This window comes from Carcharhinus amblyrhynchos, chromosome 8 (genome assembly GCF_965287045.1).
Source record: "Carcharhinus amblyrhynchos chromosome 8, sCarAmb.v2.hapA, whole genome shotgun sequence".
Lineage (NCBI taxonomy): Eukaryota > Metazoa > Chordata > Chondrichthyes > Carcharhiniformes > Carcharhinidae > Carcharhinus > Carcharhinus amblyrhynchos.
The window spans coordinates 30,240,355-30,264,884 of record NC_137331.1 but is presented as its reverse complement, the minus strand read 5'-3'; the positions used below and the strand labels follow the sequence as shown (position 1 = coordinate 30,264,884).

General features: G+C 39.0%; 1 protein-coding gene across 2 annotated transcripts in view; it reads right to left on the bottom strand.

Moving 5' to 3' along the window:
• LOC145346497 (arf-GAP with SH3 domain, ANK repeat and PH domain-containing protein 1-like) overlaps positions 1-24,530 on the bottom strand; it is a 320,720-nt gene that overhangs the window by 172,015 nt on the left and 124,175 nt on the right. For both annotated transcript variants that reach the window (XM_080193831.1, XM_080193832.1), the window contains 5 exons: positions 22,081-22,226; positions 14,719-14,793; positions 6,398-6,447; positions 2,054-2,183; positions 394-479 (listed from right to left, as the gene is read on the bottom strand). In XM_080193831.1, the coding sequence (XP_080049957.1) occupies positions 394-479; positions 2,054-2,183; positions 6,398-6,447; positions 14,719-14,793; positions 22,081-22,226 (487 nt within the window). The remainder of the gene's footprint in view (positions 1-393; positions 480-2,053; positions 2,184-6,397; positions 6,448-14,718; positions 14,794-22,080; positions 22,227-24,530) is intronic.

Genomic DNA, 24,530 nt, shown 5'->3' with positions numbered 1-24,530 from the left:
TTCCTCTTCCTTTTATCTCATCATGTCTGAAATGACTCACTCGGAGTCTCCTACTCTTAATTCATCCAAAGCCCTCAAACTATGTAACTCTTTACCCGCTTCAGCTATTTCTTCATATTATAAACTTCAGCTTTTTAAAATTGAAGTTTAGCATCATTTAGTTACTGCAACCTGATTTCTCTTTTCCTTTGCTTCTTTCACCACAACCATTTTGAAGTGCACTGATAGTTGTAATGTAAGAATGGAGGTAGGAGTAAATGCTGTGTGTCAAATGCTCAAAACACTAACACTACATCATTATATCACTGTAGGCGGATTATATCTGGATGTAGTTACTGACCACAAAGTTCTAAGCCATTAAAAAAGGTGTTTTTTTTAAAAAAACAGACTTACTTGCATTGTGCGTGGTAATATTTGATGAGATTTTGGAGCAGATCCACACCTTTTTTTGTCTTGATTTCATTCACTTTGATGAGATACTAGCCAAACAAAGACAGATTACAAAAATATCAGCACAATGTTTTTAATTATGAAAACAAGTAAATCTTATCAAATGCAATACAAGCAATTAATTATTCTAGTTGCCTTTCAAAGACTTAATTTGCATTGTACTAATAAGGAGTCAATATTTAGAGTTTTAGTTATGATTAACTTTGTTACAAATTAAAAGAACCTGGTATAGCATTCTATAGTTCAGTAGCATAATAGTAATATTCACATCACAATTATTTAATTGTTTTACTGGAATAAATGACTTATAGGACAACATTCACTTTATTAACAAAATAATTAAGTTAATTAATAAAACCTGAGTAGTAAGATGAATCTTCAGAAATAAGCTCATTTATTTTTTAAACTGTAATGTCAGTGGCAACGCAGCATACTGAAATACCAAATGCTCTGATGCAAAATTATGGGTTTATGGCAATTAACCAAATGAGTTATTATTAAGGATCTATTTTTCACCGTTTGCCAAGGTAAGCTATAAAGTGGTTGCAAGAATAATCAGGTTTCCCCTTTTTGGGGAATGATTCAATAGGTGGTTGTCGGTGTTCTATACCTTACACTGGTGTCCAGCCATTCTTCATGTGTGAATCTCTAGATAATAAATGGTAGAAGGCTGTCAAGATTTTGAATATTTACTGATATACAACTGGTGAAGACACCCCCATAGGAATATCTTCTTTCCCAGACCTTTCACTTAACTTTGTGTTGTTTTCATGTTTCGGGGATGTACCTATGCTGCTTCCTTTCTGACTTTGATCTGTATTTCTCTTGCATATTTTTGGTTTACAATCGCTGTTATGCTGTTTTTCTGTCTTTTTGCGATTATATCTTTTTCTACTTTTTTTGCCTCTATTTTGTATCTAATGCGCTTTTCTATATGAGAAGGTATGACAAGATAATCAGAATGATTTGGAAAGAGATGCAGGTTGCTTTCCAAGGAGCAGATAAGAGAGAGATTCAGCAAAGTATGAAAGTGGAACAAATTCCTCTTGGAACATGGGCTCACTTTTGGGTTTGTTAATTCAATAACTGCACAGATCAAAAACAGTCCGGGAAGATCAGCTCAAGAACTAGGTTTGAGGCAATCCACTGCAGTACAGATGAAAACAAATTGGATGGGTGAGGTCAGAAGCTTGTGGCCTGAAGTTCAAAATTAGACTGCCATGATTGGATTGACTAAGTAGCCAGGAGGCTTGAATAAAGGCAAGGGGCTCTCAGGTGCCCCATATCTATTGAATGAAAACCACTTTTTTTTTTAAATATCCAGGAAGAAAAAACACTCAAATCAGGTTTTTAAAAAAAGCAACACTGGGCAATTCATGTTATAGCATTACCACCAGAGACCTGAAACTACAATAAGTCAAACAAAGAGGTCTTTTTCAATCTAAAAATGTTGACCATGTCTTTACATCATAAAATATTGCCAAAAACTTAAAAGGCATTCACAAGGAATAAGCTTATGTAGACAGATGTGCATGCAATACAAAGATACTTATGTATTTGGATAGAATATATACATACATTTATATACACATATATATCTAACCTCGCACATCTGGAGTTGAAAGACCCGTCGCTCCTTTTCCATTTCTTCTGCTATTTCAGCTCCTGTAATTTCAGTTCGAATCATCCCATGCTGCTTTGCATGTTCTCGTTTCTCCTTTTCAATTTTAGCACTGTAACAGAGGCCATAGGTTTTTCTCCCCAATTTCCAGCATGTGGCAATGTAAAAACATTTCAACAAACCCCTAATCAGTAATTTCAGCTTCCTTTGTTAAAGGTTTTGCAGGGAGAAGGTTGGATTACAGTTTTGTGAAAAAAGATCTCAAGTTAAAAAGAGCATTATAGTTTGATTAGGAAACATTTTGACCTCTGTTTTGTAAATTTAAATAAAACATATATAAATGCTTAATTAAAAATTCTCTCATCCAATACCTGCTCTTGTAGGAATACCAATTACGGCTCTGCTTAATGTTGCACGTTTTATCAAGTGACGCAAGCTATCCTGTAAGATGTACACATTATATTGAACAGAGAGTGGGAGAGAGACCCAATTTTAACTTGGTTTCTTTATTTTTTTAAAGCAAACAAAGCCTTCAGGAAATAGAATTAAGAAAAATAGATCTACAAAATCAAAGAATTGCTCGTGTGCAGAAATCATCACTTCTGCACTGGCTCTCTGAACGAGCCACTCATCACTTTCATTCCCTGCCTTCCCCTGTAACCCTAAACATTATTCATTCTCAGTAGGAAGAGCAGAGATAACGTATACGAAAAAAGGATTAGTGACAGTGCAACGAAGTGGTTGAATGGACAGTTCAAAAAGTGAAGGAGTTTAGGTAGTAATAGGAAGGGGGAGAATGGCTAGGAGACAGATGAAGGGATACAATTCATAACTGAAGTAAAGGAGTGGGAAGAAGAAAAGTGATTGGAGGCTGAGATCAGAAGAGAATGGCTGATGGTTATTTTTTGGCTACAATTTCTATCCTAAAACACGAAGTGGAGACATTGCTAGCTCCATTCCTGACCACATCATGCCATAATACACACTAATTTTCCACCCAAAATGAAAAGTGAATGATGCAAAGGAAAAAAAAACAGTTAAAGGTACAGAAGCAGCAAAGAAGAGAAACAGAGATAGAGAATTAGCAATACAAGGATGCCAGAGCCTGTTGAGGGGTGGTCAACTTTACACTATAAATTGTTATATTATTACTTGATTAACATAGAATGTGCATTTATATGCTGCTTTTAGCATAGTAAGAATATAAGAGCAGCAACAGGCACATTAGCAGGCAAAAAATGACATCAAGCCACAAAAGATATTGGGTAAATTGAAGAAAGGTATATAATCTGTTCTGAGGTCTGTCCAGATGGCTTGATTGTAGGGATTAAGAGGACCTAAGCTGTTTTACTAGAAAGGTGCAAGGTGTTTATGCTTGAAGAGAAGGGCAGCCTGTATGCTAGCAGTGGATGGACTGCAAGTCTCCTAAATCTCAGAAAATTGCTAAGAATGTCAGAATGTGAACAGTTGTGCTTTAAAGAGTCCATTAGTTCCAAAACAAAAGAGTGAACTGGATAAATATATCTAATCTACCTGGATACAAGGCCCATATGATTCAGGTTACCATGGAGATAGAAATCCTTCCCCTCTCAAAGCCTAAGATAAACCATATCTGAGAGCTTTCAGGTTTATCTGCCAGAGTCTGTGAATGACCTGAAGACACTTTCAAAAATTTTAAAAACAGTTTCAAAAATAAGTGGTCTCATTTTTAAGATGGAAATAAGGATAATGATTTTCTCCAAGAGTCAATGGTCTGTGAAATTCTCCTTCTCAGAAATTAATTTAATCAGGGTCATTTAATTTATTCAAGACTGAATTAAATAGGATTTTGATAGACAAAGGGGGTCAGAAAGGAAGTTGGAGTTGAGACCACAATTTAATCAGCCATGATCTTATCAAAAGACAAGGCAAGTTTGAACAACCAAATGGCCTGTTCCTAATTTCTATTTTCCTATACTCGGTGTACTAATAGCTTCCAATGATTAGATAAAGAAAGCACACAAAACATAAGCTGAGCTGCATTATTTCACGCTTTGCGAAAGATTCCTTGCTGTCAACCATCTTCCTAGTCCATTCAGTATGAACATGAACCTTGCATGGATCACTGGGACACAAATCCAAAGGTTGAATTATGGCTATTAGACCCTCTGTTGTGACTGCAATGCGGGCATTATTTCTTCACAGATCCGAATGGTTATATGGGATCTGAACACATCCATCACTAATAAGCTGCATTCCTAACTTAGATTACTAGGACAAATCATTCCATACATTATTGATCCATAACTTCAATCCATCCTCATCCATTCAGCTGTTGTTACAGACATGCACAAAAATTCCTGCAGGAAATTTGATGTTTTACATTCGAAAACTATGATAGGCTTTAATTTTGTTCTGTCAAGCAAGCTGTCTAGTATCATCATGAATCTTGACACTGCACATCCTGTTGTTTTCACTAGAATGTTTATCAAACATTTCCATTCCACAGTTTGGCTGCTAGGTACATCAAAATTCATGGGCAAAGATATTTGTGTTTAAGTAGGAGTGTGAAGAATCACTGAAAACTAGTAATTTTGGCATGGAGGTCTTTTGGTAGTGTCTGAACGATCTTCATCTTCTGCCACAACACCAGACTCTTTTGTTCCATAAAGCAGCTATACTAGATGCTGGTCTGAAATCTTTGCTGGACTCGGGCTTTGATTTGGCTCATTTAAATGCATATATATGCATTGCATTCCTGGTGAAGATGTAACCATTCTGGAGATGTTTGAGAGTCCATTCTAATATATGTCTCTTATGATTAGGCCGGTGGCTGGTCCCTGTTCTAATGGCACATTCGGTTTCACAGCAGATTCTTTTTCTTCCAGTCTTCCACCAGATTTTCACTAACAGCAAATTCTCTTGTTGCAACACAATCATTTGATGAGTTAGCAAATATGAAAGCTCCTTCATACTTCATCTGTTTTGCTGGAGGATCAACTTCCTCTCGTCACTCGCCATGCCAAGTGTCGTCTGCTTGAAACTCTTGTGCATCGTCTTTGCAACATAGCTCACATTGTCTGCTTGGGGTGGCATGATAGGACAGTAATTACCACTGTTGCTTCACAGCTCCAAGGATTGGGTCCAATTCCGGTTTTGGTTACTGTCTGTGTGGACTTTACCCATTCTACCCGTCTTAGGTTTCCTTCAGTTAGTCTGGTTTCCTCCCACAGTCCAAAGATGTGCAGGTTAGTTTAATGGCCAATGCTGAATTGCTCCTTAGGGTCCCAGGATATGTAGGTTGGAAGATTCGGAGGGAACATACTTGGGGTTACAGGGATAGGACCTAGGTAAGATGCTCTATCACAGAGTCAGTGCGCTCGGTGGGCCGAAAAGCCTCCTTCTGCCAACTTACAGTACAAGGCACGGGAAATATGCATTTCAAGGGTGCAAAATCGAGGCTGACTATTAATGCAAGTATTTCACTTGATAGCTGAAAAGTGGGATGGGGAGGGGTCGATTTAGACACCAAATATATGTAAAAATATGATATTTGGCACTGAGAAAATGGGGTCAACTTGTATCCCATGATAAACAATAAATTACTAAATACAGGAAAAAACTATAGAATATGCAATATTCCAGACTACCTTACCACAAATTCAGAAGTACCCAATTTTTGGGTCTCTACCCAATCCAAGCAGGAAAATGTACACAAATGAAGAGATCTGATATTGGACTCAATTAAGATAGAGACAGTACTGTTAGTGAAGGCTATGTGGTTCAGCTACTGGAAGTTTGAATAATTATCAGTGCTGCAGCAGCCCACACTAAGTAATAAGTGGCCAGCGATGGGATCACAATCATGTCTTGGTGAGAGAGTTGGTGGAGGAAACCAATAAAGCCTTGGGAGACAGAGGCAGGGAAAACAAAATGATAACTGAAATAGATTCCCATGCCTCAGTGGAGGCAATCTATCCAGTGGGGGCCAGGAAGGAATTCCTATTGGAGATTAAGGATGGGAAACAAGTCAGGTTTCTCAGGGGGAATGTTTTGGGTGACATAACTCAATTTAACTCCAACATTATCAACTGCACACTGTATGCATAGGCTGCGATAAGCAGAAGTCAAATAACTTCAAAGACAAACCACCATTTCAGCAAATGGCCATCTAACGCAATTCATTCTGCAAATAACATAACTAGCTATTGGCTCATTCTTACTAAAGTGATAGCCAACTAATGTTGTTTTAAAAAAATGTTAATCCAATATAACAAGTTTTAATTTGGGAATATCTAGGAATTAAGCCTAACTCAAGTTTCCCAGTCAAAAAATAGAAGTACTTACAACTTTGTTTCATAATCTTTCCATGCCTTGTCAAAAGGTTTCTTCAGATCCTGTAGAAAAAGGTATATACTGAAACTGCCAAAATTATTCATTTCATTATTACATTTAATTTAGCAAAATAATTACCTATACTTGCAATAAAAGGCCATTCCTGCAGTTCAGATAAATATGGATAAGGAATACCATTTGGGTCACCTCAGCTCACCCATCCAAACGAAACATAACTAATTTCATTGCTCAAATATTCCTAAAATGATTCAAAGATGTTTGACTCTACCACACCTTGCATAGAAATTGATGTTTTTTTATAATTTATTTGTGGGATATAGGCATTGTTGCTGAGCTAGCCTTTATTGCCTATCCCTAATTGCCATTAAACTGAAATAGTGCTATCCAGTTCAAGAGCCAACCAGGCCAGATACCAGACCAAGTAAGGGCAGCAGATTTCCTTCCCTAAAAGGGCATTAGTGACCAGTATTTTTTTTTACAATAATGAACAGCAGATTCATGGTCATCAATAGACTTTTAATTCCAGACTCTTATTGAAATTGAATTCAAATTTCATCATCTGCCATGGTAAGATTTGAACTCAGGTCTCCAGAGGATTACTCTGGGTCTCAGGATTACTCACCTAGTGACAAGAGAACCAAGACACTGCCTCCCTGTAAGCATTTATTGTAAATTTACTGATGGTCCTACATTTGTCTTTCAACAATTTGAACCTGTACTCCCATTATGCTACTGTCATTGCTTCTTTCTAAACAGAGGTCCAGAAATGCATCTCGAAACTGCAACATATTTGATATCCCTCTAAGGTCCTCTCAGGTTAATTTCTATGTTAGAGTCCAAGTTTTTCTGATCGTACACTTTGATCCTGTTACATTGAGGGAATGGCCTTGAGGTTTTTTTTTATTGCTTTTAAGACTTGCACAATTTTCTTCTCAAAGCTTGGAGACAACAGAATTCATTGTGTGTCCTGATCAGAATATTTCATAGTTTCAACAATAATGTATATTTAAATACCAACTTTAAAATTACAGAATACTCTTGGCACTCCACAAGTGTTATAAAACAGAATTAAATACTAAGCCACATAAGCAACTATTCAGGCTTATGGCCAAAAGATTTGTCTTTTTAAGGATTTTAGGGAGCATCTTAAATGGAAGAAAAAGAGAATTCCACAGTTTAGGGCCGACACAGCTGAAGATAGGCCCAGCAATAGGATGCTCAAGAGGCCAGAATTAACTGAGCATAGTTACTTCAGATGGTTATGTAGCTGGGAAAGATTATGGAAATACAAAAGAGCAAGGCCATGGATCCGAAAACAAGGATGAAGGTTTTAAAATCAAGGCATTGTTTTACTATGACCCAAGTAAATCAAATAGCACAGTGGTGTATGGGTGAACAGGATTTGATGCGAGAAAGGGCACAGGTAGTATTTCAAATGATCTCAAGTTCACAGAGAGTAGAATGTGGGAGATCAATCAGAAATGCACTGGAATATCATCTATTTCTAAAATAACAAAAACAGTTCTGATTTGGGCAGCACACAGGCAATTGGGACTAACTTAATGGTAGAAACTGAGCGGCATGGACAAGTTGGGCTGAAGGGGCTGTTTCCATGCTGTAAACCTCTATGACTTTAGTCATATTAGACTAAAAACTGTTTCCCTCTCCTCAGAGAAGTGGAGAAGTTCCTGACGCTTACTGTTGAAGTGAAGGGGGAGAGGTTTAAGACACAATTTATAGTATAAAAAAAGTCATCCTGGAATAGGTTTATTTGCAGCACACAGGTTGGACGGTGAATAGCTGAACCATCCTACCTTAAGTTTGCATCTTTTGGAATTAGGAAAGCAGAGAGGAAGATTGTACATAAGAAAGGCCAGGATAAGTACGAGTAATGGCTTAACTGGTAACTAGACCATCACCAGTGGAGGTGAGATTAAGCAAATTGGTGTCTGCAAAAATGTTGCAGCAAACTACGTGCTAAAAGACTGGAGATCTGGATTTTTCAATAAGCAGTTTTAAGTGAATTGGGGATTAGTTTTTTTTCCCTCGAGGCAGATACAGAAGAAGGTAGGGTTGAGGTGGGGGCGAGTGAGACAAGGAAGTGATAATAAGATGAAACCATAGGAGATGACACAATCAATCCTTGTAATTATGTTCTACTGATCTGGCAACATCATGCAGCATTCCATTTATTTTGTTATTTGTCTTTCAACAGTGCCCAGCTACGTTAAGTGCCGCATTTGCCAACATTCCGAGATTTCTTTCACCTTTATGCTTAGCTGCTTTAACATTATTGCTGGAGTAAAAATAAAATGTAATGGCTGAAATTTATCAGCTATCCACACCCCAGTACCGCTGCCAGCGAGGATGGAGAATTTGGTGATCAGCCAAAGCTCCATTCACTGCAGCAAGACCAGAAAATCCTGCTGGTGTGAATGACCGGGTAATCCCACTCAGTCAATTATATGAACTCAATTTGACTTAATATTATTTTGTCTATTTACTGAATATATCTTATTCCTGTTATAGGTCTTTGGATGTCTCAAACATGGCAACTTTGGCATGGCCTACAGAGGGCAGAATTCTCCATTTTGAAGACAGTGCAGTGGTGGGTGGTTCCAGCAGTGCCTTTCCCACCAGCCAGAATGGTGGTATCCCGCACCACATTTTGCACATGGGCACATATTAATTATGCTTAGGTGAGTTCTCCCAAGCTACCTGGTGGACCAATAGCTGATCCATCCGCCCACCACAAAAGGTCTCGGCACCATATTTAACTACCAGTCCAACATACTCATATCACTCTCTCCAACCCACCTGTCTTCACCAGACCATGCAATATGTCAGCAACCAGAGTAAAAAGGCTAGCAGCCCCAACAAATCTGTAACTCAATTCAATCACTCTCCTCTTGAGCCCATTACCTACAAGGTGTCCATGTCTCAACTGGACCTCTACTACCGCATCTGGAGTCTTGATGCATCTCTGTCCATTTTCACTCCTCTTTGTCCTCCCTCTGCCTTCCATTGCTTGTCTTCTTCTTGCACCTCCTTTACCCTCTGTCTACCATAGTGAGATTCCCATTCCACCTCTAGTCCAACTTCGGACCTTAAAGATGACACTGGCATCAGGAAAAAGGAGACCTCAGTACTCTCCAACAGCAGGCATAGTACTCATCCAAGATGGTGACACCGGAGGGTCCATGGGTCTAGCAGCATGGTGCTATTCATGAAAACAAGCTTGGCGTGGAGATGGAGAGCAGGATCTGACCTGCGTGGTGAAAAGCACATCAAGAGCAGTACAGCAATATAGTAGAAAGGCTTTGTTGCACTCATCTCCAAGTTTCTTGCGAAATGAGGACCACCTTGTGCACGTCACTCTTTACCAATCAAGTTTCAGACCTACATAATTTCACACTAGCATGTTGCAGATTGCAAGGCCTGACGGGGTGCTGACATTCATGCAGCTGCTTTATTGAGTACTCATTAGTTGTAAATGAATGCAAATGGTGTTCACACCACCAGCCAGTGGGAAACCCAACCCTCCATTAATCTACCACTGGGAAAATTGAAAATGTGATTTTACATCAGCCAGTTTCCAACATTTTGGCTCTCGCTAGATTCCCCGCTCCTATCCGTCACCAAACCACCAAGTTTCTTCATCAAAGTTTATCATAGAAATCAAAAGATCCCAACCTAGGCATTACATTCAATATTCTCAAAACTTAAAACATCTCCCCGAACAAGCTACTGTTGTTTCAATCAACCTGTTGCTTCAATTAATTTTCTGTCTATATATTAAATTATTAATAATCAATTCCATTATTATTGATCAAGTTGTTGATATATGGCTAATGCATCTGTTGTTCACAAGTTCTGTTTGTTACCTTTAAGAATGGGTGTAGGTTGTCCCTAGCATTCAACAATAAAATCATGGTAAGGGGACATCAGTTTACAAATCTTGTACTGTTTCCTTCAGCATTTTAAAATAAATATATTATATTTTATTTCAAAAATATTATTTATTATTATTACTTCTGAAGTAAGAACAGAAAAATGTTCTGAAAGAGCCACATTAGACTCAAAATGTTGACTATTTCTCTCTCCACAGATGCTGCCAGACCTGAGAGTTTCTCCAGTATTTTCTTTATTTCAGAATTTCAGCATCTGCTCTATTTTGCTTTTACCACTTAAGTTCTTTCACGCTTTACAAGACCTCCATTCTATTGCTCTCAGTCATTAAGATAATTATCCTCAATATGAAGGTGAGGCTACAAAAAGGCAGATTCTGCAATTAAACGCTCTCCCCATAGAGGGCAACACATCTCCAGAAACTGCATGCTCCGAAGTCTATTAATTAAATTTAACGCTCATAAAACTGTGGACTGCACTATCTGATTTGCCAAAATTTGCAGCTTTCCATAAGATTACAGAATTGCCTATCGCATGCTACACAGACTCACCTTCATTCTAGTTTTCAAGTCCTTCATCAATAGAAATCTTATCAATAATGTATTGGATTTTTTCACATTTGCATTCCTCCCTACTCCTGATTATCCTTTCAATACATTTCGGCATGGTGGTACAGTGGTTAGCACTGCTGCTTCACTGTACAAGGGATCCAGGTTCGATTCCCAGCTTGGGTCACTGTCTGTGCCGAGTCTACATGTTCTTCCAGTGTCTGATGGGTTTCCTCAAGTGCTCCAATTTCCTCCCACTGTCTGAAAGATGTGCTTGTTAGGTGCATTGGCCATGCTAAATTCTCCCTCAGCGTACCCGAACAGGTGCCAGAGTGTGGCAACTAGCAGATTTTCACAGTAGCTTCATTGCAGTGTTAATGTAAGCTTACTTGTGACACTAATGAATAAACCTTCTGAACATTTCTTCGTACATTCCCTCATCTTCCTCCCAGCAAACTTGTAAAACTTATTCTTCATTTCACTTCAGAATACCTGTTTTGATTGTGCTTACTCTGCCTGTGCTTGCAAATGTTAAATATGTATTTGCCCTGTATGCCGATCCATTGTCTTTTAAATGAAGTGCTGAACAATTCTAAGTTCCTCCCCACCAATATTCCAAAGTCAATTTGTTTCAACAGTTTCTTCATTGTCTTTACACTAGAATTCTAAAACATTTTTACTGTCCAAGTACCAATCCTCAACAGTGTTGAATTCCAGATCATACCACACTTGATCATTATTTTGTCTCTTATTACCCAAGATATCATCAACCATATTTCTCAGGCCAACTTCTGAATGTGGATTAGCAATAGGGAATATTAAAAATGAACAATACGCTAAATTGGCTGGACTGTTAAATGCATAAACATAAAAAAGTATGGAAAGATATTTGGTGTTATACAAAACCAGTTTATACCCCTAGAAGTTCTAGGCTCCATGCATGTGGTTAAGCAACCATAGTAATGAAACAAGGTAAGAGACAGCTTAGAGAGAGAGACACACACAAAGGATACAATTAAAATAGTAAGGTACAAAAAGGGGAATATAAAACAGATTACAAAAGATAAAGCTGAATGGCAAAGATGGGCCCATTAAAGGCAGGTTCATTCAAGATTTTAACGGAATCTAAGTAAATATTAATACCCGTTTTCACAGTAAATTAGAAAATCCCAACAGTACAAAGAAAGTTCAAGGAGAGGAACTTAATGAATTTAATATAAAGAAAACAAATGGCAATTGTTAATGGAGAAAACAATAACTTAAGATAGACATGCAAGCATCCAGGACCTGTTAAGTTTTCACCTTAGGTTATTATAAGTACTTAAGATGATTCATGAAACACTGCAATCCATGTGCTGTAGGTGTACCCACAGTGCAGTACTCTTTAAAGACTTTACACAAATGAGGCAATTTATGAGAGCATTTTAAGAGTCAAACATTGGGGTCTGGAGTCACAAACTGGTCAAGGACAACAAATTTCCTTCCCTAAAGGGCATTAATGTGAAACAGGTGGGTCTTTATGACAACTGATGAAAGTTTCATGGTCATGGTTACTGAGACGAGCTTATATTTTAATATAAATTCCACTAGCTGCTATGGTGGGATTGGAACCAATGCCCCCAGAAGACTTTCCCAGGCCTCTTCCCTAGTCCAGTAACAATACCACTATACCATCGCCTACCCAGGTAAGCAAGTTGTAGCTGCAAGAAGTCATAATTTTCCAGAAATCTCAAGGATCAGGAATTGTGCCTAGGGTTTTGAAAAATTAAGAGGGGGAGAAACTAGGTGACTGCACATAAGTCTGTTAGTCATTTTCAGAATACAGTTATTGCTTACAAAGTTGTCACTTAATTGCCCTCAAAGTGGTTGTTAGTAGGCCTTCTGATGAACTGCTGCAATTGAGGTGAAGGTACTTTCGTAGTGCTGTCAGTAGGGAGTTCCAGACAAGTGCACCATATTTCATTATACACCTGACGTGCCTTATAGGTGGGAGTGTGTTGTGGGCAACTTAATGGAATCTGTCATCGGGGTAAGAGCAACTGAGCAATTCGACATACATCTGTTGATCAAGCAGAATAAGCATGGATTTGTGAATCAGTAGGTCATGTCCAATCAATTTTGCAGACATTTTTGAGGTCATTGGCATAAGGAATGGGGAACGGCCATGGATTTTGTCCCTTTGAATTTTCAAAATACATTTAATTAGGTTCCACAGAAGATCATCAAAAATGAAAGCACGTGAAATTAGGAGGTAACCTTGTGACATGGTCAGTGATTGGCTTAGCGATCAAAGGCAGTAAGATAAAGGGATAATTCTGCATTTTTCTAAAAAATTTTTCTTGGCATATGGACATAATTAGCAAAATCAACATTTAATGTCAATTGCCAGTTGTCCTCAGGAAGCCTCCTTTAATCATTGCATTTCGCCGGACGAAGGTGCCATGCAGAATATGCTCCCAAAATAAAGTGGAAGTGTATGTCCAAGCGAGGACAATGCGTGACATTCAGGGGAAGGCGGAGGTGATCACATTCTCGCACGCTTGTTATCTTCATCTTTTTTTGTGGGAGAGATTATAGATTCGGGCAGTGCTGGCAAAGAATGCTTACTGAGTTGCAGCAGTATGTCACACAGATAGTACATGCAAATCACTGCCCACTCCACAGGTAAAAAGTCTGACAACACCAGGTTTTAGTCCAACTGATTTATTTGATAATACTCACAAGCTTTCGAGGTTTCCCTCTTCGTCAGGTGAATGGAGAGTTCTGGCCTCAGACAGAGCATATAAAGCACAGACAGTTTAGAGATTACTGATTACTAAACTGTCTGTGCTTTATATGCTCTGTCTGAGGCCAGAACTCTCCATTCACCTGACGAAGAGGGAAACCTCGAAAGCTTGTGAGTATTATCAAATAAAACGGTTGGACTAAAACCTGGTGTTGTCAGACTTTTTACTGTGTTTACGCCTGTCCAACGCCGGCATACCCACATCATCACTCCACAGGTAGCAGTCATGACTCTTATTTTCAGGCAATCCATTGTACTTATGTTATTTAAAGCAGTAGGCACGCATGAAGGAGGATCCTTAGAACTTAGTTATCCTTTACAAGCCTGCTTAGTAACATTGCAATTAGAACCTAAATTGTTTATGCATTTACTGTGAAAGAGGCCGAATAGAGACTGGGCATCTTGAATAAACATTTTCAACATTTACTCAAGGGAGAAAAAGCCTTGCTGCATAGCTCTTACTGGGGACATAAATTCATCCCTGATTGTTCAATTCAAACCTTAAAAAATCTTTGCAATGCTCCAATGTGATTTTTTAAATTTCCCAGGTCTTATGGCCTCACAATTCTCATCCAGGGTCAGATCACAAGTGCTTGTTGTGAATTTGTGCGCACCAAAATTAAACAGGGACTATTAAAATATATTAACATGGCTTCATCATATTGTGTAGGGGCCTCCCATTTATTCCATCAGCCTGGATTAAAATAAAGTCCAATAATTTCACCATAGTATTATTTTCAATGTATGCAATGAATATACACTGCTATGGATTAAATGCCAATTTTAGTTGTTAGATGTCAGTTAAAAACTTCCAAGATTATGACAGTGCTCAAATACTAATCTTATTTGCACTTCTTGGCACTGGACGGTCTATGTACATGTGGAGAACTCTCCACTCACCTGACGAAGGGGCAAACCCCGAAAGCTTGTGGGTTTACTATCAAATAAACTGGTTGGGCTTTAACCTGGTGTTGTGAAACTTCTTAGTGTGGTCTATGTACATGCAGCCAATATCCCCAAAGTTTGACATTCACATCATCAAATTACTGTCACCAGATGCAGGCACTTACCCCCTTGACATCTTTCAGATCTCCCTTCAATAGTGAATCCAAAGTGAAGATAACATTATGACTAAGATTCTGCAGCTGAAAAGTGCATTCAGACAAAGGCAAAATAATTAATAAATCATACAGTCTTACAATTTAGCACCAGTAAATCACAATCAGATCTATAATTCTATTCTGCTCTAAAGATGGTGGAACAGATTGTAATATTTGTTACATCTATCCCCATTGAGAGATTTTCAAATGTTTTTGCCAGTCTAAAAGTGAAGTGATTTTTCCACATAATCACAACTAAATCTTATTAAAATTGAAATGCACCAGCCCTTATTACAATGCTTATATCCCAGGCCCCTTGAGGTATAATATACTTTATAGACTATTTTATGAAGCAGACAAATGAAATCATTTTTAAATACTTCGCAGCACAACCCTTTAAAGCACCTTTATATAGGTCTCATGGACTTGCTGGTGTAGTTGCAGCTAATGCTGTTATGGAGGGAGTTTCAAAATTTTGACCCACTGATGACAAAGGAGCAGTGATATAGTTCTGAGTCATATGCCTGGAAGCAAACTTATAAGTAATGATATTCCCATGCACCTACTGCTTGTTGTCTAGGTAATGGAGGCTGCAGGTTTGGAAGATGTTGATGCAGAAGCCTTTGTGAGTTGCTGCAATGCATCTTGTAGGTAGTACACATTATATGTGGTTGTCTTCCATCCTGCAGACACGCCCAAACCATCAAAGCCACCTATGTGATTGGGACCAACACGCTGCCTTTTGAGAGAACGACTGCATTCGTGATATTGGTCTGCCAGGATACACCTATAATGACCTCTGGATTCTGACCCAGAGGTAATAGATCTAAAGTAACTCGTAAAAAAGTAGACAGAAAATACTTTCACACAGTGGGTTGTTCAGGTCTGGAACGCGCTTCATAAAGAGACAAACAAAATAATTTCCATAGGGACTTCCAAAAAGCCAATGAACATACCTGAAGAAGAATAATTTGAAAGATTTTGGGGAATAGCTCTGGGACTACTCTGAATATTTCAAAGATATGGTACAGGAACAACTAGGTAAATAGACTCGTACAACGTATAAGAAAATAAATCCACATTATATTAAGAATGGTGCAGAGAATATTAAGCAGGATGATTCAATGTTTTAAGAAATAAAATATGAAGAAAGGCTCAAGCAGATAATCCTTTCAATTATCCGATCAAAAAGAAGCATAAGCAGAGATGTGATACAAGTCTTTAAGGAATATATGCAAGACAAAACTCCAAAAAGGAGAAAACAAGTTTGGGAGCAAACAAATCTCTCAAAGCCGCAGTGTTATATATGGGGAAGAGACGCTGAAAAAACTGAAAGTACCAGATAAATATTTAGATTCTGGTATTTTAATACAGATATTAACTTACAAATGCACAAATTAGGAGAAAGAATAGGCCACTCAGTCCCTTGAGCCTACTATTACGCCATTAAGACTATGACTGGTCTGACTGAATTTCAACCCCACATTCCTGATTACACTTAATAACCTTACACACCCTTGTTAATCAAGAATCTATATAGCTCTGCCTTAAAAACATTCACAAACTCTGCTTTCACTGACTTTTGAAGAGTTCTAAAACCCCATGACCCTCAGAGAAAGCATTTCTCCTCATCTGCCTTAATTGAATGATTCCTTACTTTTAAATAGTGATTTTACCTGGTTATTGCCTCTGCTAAAACAGCTGCCAAAACAATACCATACGGCATAAGCATCTTGTCAGCTAAAAATCAAAAGCATTTTTTCTTAAAACGTAATCAACAGGTGCGAATCAATATGTTACACCTATGTAATATGACCACAGCTTTGTAAAGAAGATGGATGTATATAAAGAAAGAATCTATTGTAACGAAAGAATGTAAAAAGACAATTTACATTGACAAAAGATAGAGTCTATGGGGCCAAGTGATCTGCCTCCTTGTCTGCAAATAAACATGAAAACTGTCTCAGGCTGGAAGCAGCCAGGACATTAAAATATAAATAATCCTTTGGGTATTCCATTGAAGCGACACCAAAGAAGTGATAGATCTCTCCTGTGGAGTTAACAGCTCTTATTGTATAAATACCTACATAAAATGATACATAATGGCCTTCCAGACACTGGCTGCAGTTGGAAATTCCAAAAAATTAGTGTAAATCAAAGCTATTTTGATCATGGTGAGATACAAATGGCCAAATTCCAAACACCATTGTGTATCCAAGCTAACCTCTACAAAACAATGGGGACACCATTATAGTCACATGACAGAAATTAGCTCATCATAAGAAACATCATAATAGCTCTCAAAGATAACCCTGGACAGTAGGTCCAGGATACAGAGATTGCAGAGGGAAGACATTGCCCCCAGAAAAAGGAATAAACCCTGATTAGAAATGCACCCCAGATAAAAGTGTGTTTTTTCAAAATCTGCAGATGATATCTTTGCTACAGGGCTCAACATATAACTTTGATAGGAACAAAGTTCAAAAAGGTATTGTTACACGAAGTAAGCCATTGAGTCCATTGCCAGAATACTCTAACCTCCAATGTGTTCAGTGAAACAAGAACAAATCCTTAGGCCTGCAACATTTCTGACTACTATCGTGGAAACCAAAAGTGAAAGTCACTTTCCAGACTCCAAGAAATCTAAGCACATGCTATATCTTTAGTAATCATCCTTTCTTGCGGACATGTGTTTTATGTGAATGAATGGATGCTGTCACAATTATTTGTCAAGTGTTAAGAAAATAAACATCTACTTTTTATTTGACTTTAAACCTATGAGAACGCTTGTCAATGCCTATTCTTGAAAGTCAAGTACACAAGGCATTGGGGTTAAAACACTTTGTTAAAACACCTAGTTGCAGTTAATTGAGAGGTGGAAGAATCATAAAATGAAAGACCTGAAGTAGGCCACTGAGTCTGCTCTATCTTTCAGTGAAATCGTGACTGACAAGATATCATCCTGAACTCCACTTTCCCGCCTTATCCCCATAACCCCCGATTCCCTTATTGATTAAGATCTGTCTATCTCAGCCTTGGACTTTAACCTGGTGTTGTGGGACTTCTTACTGTGTTTACCCCAGTCCAATGCTGGCATTTCCACATCATATCTCAGCCTTGAACATAGTTAATAACCCAGCCTCCACAGCCCTCTATGGTAAACAATTCCACAGATTCACTATCTACAATGAGAAGAAATTATTCCCCATGTGCCTTAAATGGATGACCCCTTACTCTTGAGATTATGCCCTCTAATCCCAGACTCGCCCACTTGAGGAAACAACCTCTCAGCATCTACTTCATCAAGCTCCAGAGAATCCTATATGTCAATAAGGTTGTCTCTCATTCTTCTAAACGCCAATGAGTATAGGCCCAATTTATTCAATCTCTCCTCATTGCAAAATTGATCCAAATCCAGGATCAGCCTAGTGAACTTTCTCTTGACTGCCTCCAATGGAGATAAGGGAACCAAACTCTTCACAGTATTCTAGGTGTGATCTAACTGGTGCCTTATGTAGGTTTAGCAAGATTTCCCTATGTTTATACTCAAATTCTCTTTGAAATAAAGGTCAACATTCTATTTATCTTCCCAATTATCTGCTGAACTTACATGCTAGCTTTTTGTGATTTATGTATGAGGATCCCCAAATTCCACGCTGCTACAGATTTCTGTTGTCTTTCTTCATGCAAATAATATTCAGTTCCTTTATTCTTCCTAACAAAGTGCACAATTCCACATTTTCCTGCATTATATTCCATCTGCCAGATTTACCTACATCCCTCTGTAGACTCTCTGTGATCCTCACCACTTGTCTTCTCACCAGTATGTGTCATCCTCAAACATGGCAATAGTACATTCACTTCCCTCATCCAAGTCATTAATACATACTGTAAATAATCATGGCCAACACGGATCCGTGTGGCACTTCACCTGTTATAGGTTGCCATCCTGAAAATACCGCTCTTATCCCAACTCTGTCTTCTATCAGTTAGCCAATCCTCGATCCACGCTAACCTACAATCCCCAATACCATGGGCTCTTACGTTAAGTGGCCTTTTGTGCGGTACCTTATTGAAAGATTTTTGGAAATCCAAGTATATTACATCTACTGGTTCCCCTCAATCTATCCTGCTCGTTACCATCTCAAAGAATCTAATAAATTTGAAAGGCTTGGCTTCCCCTTCATGAAACCATGCTGACTCTGCTTGATTGTATTATATATTTCTAAATGCTCTGCTACTGCATCCTTTATAATTGACCTATGTGGCCATTTTTGTCTCCCCCACTCTTTGAACAGGGGGATGATTAGCAGTTTTTCAAGCCTCTGGGACTTTTCCAGAATTTAAGGGTTCTTCATAAAATTATGGAATAGAATCATAGAAACCCTTGCAGGAAGAAGCCATTCGGCTCATCGAGTCTACACCAACCACAGTCCCATCTAGGCCCTACCCCCCTATCCCTACGTATTTACCCACTAATCCCTCTAACCGATCTATGCATCTCAGGACATCTGCTTCAATGCAAGGAGCGTAATGGGCAAGACAGATGAGCTTAGCGCCTTAATACATGCGCGGAACTTGGATGTGGTTGCAGTGACGGAGACTTGGTTAAAAGGACAGGACTGGTAGCTGAATATTTCAGGGTATAAGTGTTTTAGGCGAGACAGAGGAAGTGGGGGAGTAGCAATACTGGTTAGGGAGCAGCAATACTGGTTAGGGAGCATATTACAGCAGTACAGAGGGTGGACAATTTAGGAGGGTCATGTAACAAGTCACTGTTGGTGGGGCTCAGAAACAGGAAGGGCGCAGTCACTATGCTGGGAGTATAGTACAGGCCTCCCAACAGCCCACAGGAAGTTGAGGAATGGATATGTAAGGAGATTCTGGGCAATTGCAGAAAAAATAGGGTTGTTGTAGTGGGAGATTTTAATTTCCCTTGTATAGACTGGAAATGCGGGTCTGGACATGGAGGAATTCATAACATGCGTACAGGAAAGTTCTTTGGAACAATATGTTGATAATCCAACTAGAGGGGGCTATACTGGACCTAGTACTGGGGAATGAGCCCAGTCAGGTCAAAGTTTCAGTAAGGGAACATGTGGCAAATAGTGACCACAATTCTGTAAACTTTAGGATAGTAATGGAAAAAGATGAGTGTTGTCCTATGGGTAAGGTGCTGAATTTGGGGAAGGCTAACTACAGCCGGATTAGGCAGGATTTGGTGGCTGTTGATTGGGAGAGGCTGTTCGAGGGTAAATCTACATCTGGCATGTGGGAGTATTTTAAGGAGCAGCTGATAGGGCTGCAGAACAGGCATGTGCCTATAAAAAGGAAGGATAGGAAAGGTAGGATTTGAGAGTCGTGGATAACCAGTGAAATTGTGGGTCTAATCAAAAAGGAAAAAAAGAGGCATATGTAAGGATCGGCAGCTAAAAACAGATGGAGCACTAGAGAAATACGAAGAAAATGGAAAAGAACTCAAACAGGGAGTTAGAAGGGCAAAAAGGGGTCACGAAATGTCCTTGGCAGACAGGATTGAGGAGAATTCCAAGGAATTTTATACATACATTAAGAACAAGAGGGTTGTCAGGGAAAGAATAGGACCTCTCAGGGACAAAGGAGGGAGAATTATGCTTAGAACCAAAGGAAGTAGGTGAAATCCTAAATGAATACTTTGCATCAGTATTCACAAAGGAGGGGGACATGTTGATTGGTACTGTCTCAGAGGAACGAGTTGACCTGTTAGAAAAAAATCTCAATTACAAGGGAGGAAGTGTTAGGTCTTTTAGGAAACATTAAGTCAGACAAGTCCCCAGGGCCTGATGGCATCTATCCTAGACTGCTCAGGGAGACAAGAGATGAAATTGCTGGGTCTCTTTGTTTCTTCACTGGACACAGGTGAAGTCCCAGAGAATTGGAGGATAGCAAACGTGGTCCCGTTATTTAAGAACGGTAGCAAAAATAACTCGGGTAATTGTAGGCCGATGAGCTTGAAGTCTGTGGTAGGGAAATTGTTGAAGATTCTTAGAGATAGGATATATGCACATTTAGAACGGAATAATCTCATTAGCGATAGACAGCATAGTTTTGTACGAGGGAGGTCATGCCTCACAAATTTGATTGAGTTTTTTGAGAAGATGACAAAAACAATTGACGAGGGAAGTCGTCTACATGGATTTTAGTCAAGCGTTTGACAAGGTCCCTCATGGCAGGCTGGTGCAAAAGGCTAAATCTCATGGGATAAAAGGTGAGCTAGCTAGATGGGTGGAGAACTAGCTTGGCCATAGAAGACAGAGGGTAACAGTGGAGGGGTCTTTTCCCAGTTGGAGGTCTGTGACTAGTGGTGTTCCACAGGGCTCTGTTCTGGGACCTCTGCTGTTTGTGATATATTTATATATAAATGATTTGGAAGAAGAAGATGTAGCTGGTGTGATCAGTAAGTTTGCAGACGACACAAAGATTGCTGGAGTTGTGGATAGTGGTGAACATTGTCAGAGAATATAGCAGGGTATAGATAGGCTGTAAAATTGGGCAGAGAAATGGCAGATGGAACTTAATCCAGATAAATGCGAAGTGATACATTTTGGTAGATTTAATGTAGGGGGGAGCTACACAATAAATGGCAGAACCATCAGGAGTATAGACACAGAGGGAACTGGGTGAGCAAGTCCACAGATTCTTAAAGGTGGCAGCACAGGTGGACAGGATGGTGAAGAAGGCATATGGCATGCTTGCCTTCATTGGATGGGGCATAGAGTATAAAAGTTGGCATATGATGTTGCAGCTATATAGAACGTTGGTTAGGCCACATTTAGAATACTGCATCCAGTTCTGGTCGCCACACTACCAGAAAGACGTACAGGCTTTGGAGAGAATACAGATAAGGTTTACCTGGTATGGAGGGTCTTACCTATGAGGAAAGATTGGGTAAACTGGGGTTGTTCTCCCTGGAAAGACAAAGGATGAGGGCGACCTAACAGAAGTGTATAAAATTATGAAGGGCATAGATAGGGTGAACAGTGGGAAGCTTTTTCCCCAGGTCGGAGGTGACGAACACAAGGGGTCACAGGTTCAAGGTGAGGGGGGGCAAGGTTCAACACAGATGTCAAGGGGACGTATTTTACACAAAGGGTGGTGGGGGCCTGGAATGCACTGCCAAGCAAGGTGGTTAAGGCGGACACGCTGGGATCGTTTAAGACTTATCTAGATAGCCACATGAACTGACTGGGAATACAGGGATACAAACAAATGATTTAGTTGGGCACGTGAGCAGCGCAGACTTGGAGAGCCGAAGGGCCTATTCCTGTGCTGTATTGTTCTTTGAACACTTACCAGATTTTTCAGCAGCGTTGAGAGTTCCTTCGTGAGTGTGGAAAATTTAACAAAAGCTGTGCCAAGGTCTGGATTATCACGGCTTAAAAAGTTACTACCAAATTTATCTAGTGCTTGTGCATAGTTCTCTTCATTTTGCACATGTTCTGTAAAAGAAACAGAAAAACAAGAGATAGAATCATATTATAGATTCTAATCGCATATGGGTATGATATGTCTTTAACTATCCCTATTCTCAAAACAGAGATAGAAAAATATTTCACAGCCAATAAGTCACATGTTCTATTCTAGAAAGCTGGAGGATAATACTGGAGCCAATCTTCACACAATCCTACATTTACTTACAAAATCAATCACTATAATTTTTCTAATTCAACTACATCAGTTTTGGTAACTGCTTCTTTATAAGTATTCAAATAAAATCCCAGATAATGCACTCCACCTGCACACAAGTAAAAACAGTTGAAGTACCATGAACATAATAAAATGTATAAATATTTAGCATAGTGCCAGTTATTTCCTTTCCTGAATCCAAGGAGTTTTGGAAACTCATAGCTAGTACATCCTTTTGTGCTCATCGAGAGGCATAGGTGTTAGAACACAGATGCATTTCCCCTTTGGGAACAACCAGGTACCAGGACGGAAAACAGTAGCTGTACCGTCTGCAATACAAATATGTCATTTCTAAAATATGGAGACTCAAAACTGCACGGATGCTGTTTCAGAAAAACCATGTACAACTGCAGCAAGACTTAATTATTCCTATATTCTAATCCCTTTGTAATAAGGCCAACATGCCCTTTGACTTCCTCGTTGCTTGCCGCATCTACATGCCAACTTTGTGTTCCTTGTTTGAGCACATGCAAGTCTCTTTGAATATCAACAGTTAAATGTTCCACATCTTTCCAAAGATATTCTGCTTTTTCATTACAACTAGAAGTGAATAACTTCACATTTTCCTATATTATACTCCTTCTGCCATCTTATTGCCCATTCACCTATATGACTTTGCAGCCTCACTGCGTTCTCTACTTATCCACCAAGCTTGACATCATCAGCAAATTTAAGTCCTCTAAATAGGTTAGGCCCCTGCACTGATGCCAGCAGCACTTCATTATTCATTACCTGCCAAATTGAAAACTATTTATGTTCACTTTTTGTTTTCTGTCCATTAATCAATCCGCTATCCATGCTAATCCTAACCTTCCAACCCCACAAACCTTTATTTTGCCTATTAATCTTTTAGAAGTCCAGGTATACTACATCTACTGATTTCCCCTTTACCGACCCCACTAATTATGTCCTCAAACAATTTATCAAACAGGATTTCCCTTTGGTAAAACCATGTTGAATTGTCCTAATCATATCATGTTTTTCAAAAGTGTGTTGTTAAGAATTCCTAATAGATCCCATCATTTTTCCAACAACTGACATGAGTTTCACTGGCCTGTAGTCCTTTCTTGAAAAGCAGTGTAACATTTGTCAACTTCCAATCTAGTGGGACCATTCCTGAATCCAAGGAGTTTTGGAAACTCATAGCTAGTACATCCACTATCTTGGCAGCCATTTCTGTAAGAACCTTACAGCATAGGCCTTCAGGTCTGAGAAATTTAATGGATTTTAGTTGCTTAAGTTTCTCCAACACTTTATCTCTGCTGATGTAATTTCTCTAATTTCATCAGTCTTTTTAGCCCTGAGGTTATCGTCCACTTCTGGTAGAGAACTTGTGTCTTCTGCTGCGAATACAAATCAAAATATTGTTCAATGATCTGCTATTTTCTCATTGGTCTGTAGGATGAGATGATTGTCCAGTGGCAAAAGATTGAATAAATTGGGCCTATATTCTCTAATGTTTAGAAGAATGAAAAGTGGTCTCATTAAAACACACAAGAATATGAAGGCATTTGGCAGGGTAGACAGAGCTTGTTTTATGGGCTAGTGAATCCAAAATATCAACACTTAAAGCAATCATGCAACCATTTAAACATATAACACCCTTCCCCTATTATTTCTCTGGTCATGGCAACAAATTAAACATAGGAACAATAACAGTCTAGACCCTACAATGTACGTACAATCAACATACACTATCGATAAGAAAGTCAACCAAGAGGGCATCTATTCCTCTAGGGTTGTATACAATGTTCTAGAATTTGGCAGCCCTTGATCCTTTAAGTATGAGTACAAACTTCTTCTAAGAACATAAGAACATAAGAAATAGGAGCCCTCTAGCCCTTCGAGCCTGCCCCGCCATTCAATAAGATCATGGCTGATCTGTCGTGGCTCAGTTCCACATTCCCGCCCTCTCCCCATAACCCTTAATCCCCTCGCTTATCAAAAACCCATCAACCCGCGTCTTAAAAATATTTAGCGAGGCAGCCTCCACCACCTCAACGGGCAGAGAATTCCAGAGATTCACCACCCTTTGAGTGAAGAAGTTCTTCCTCAAC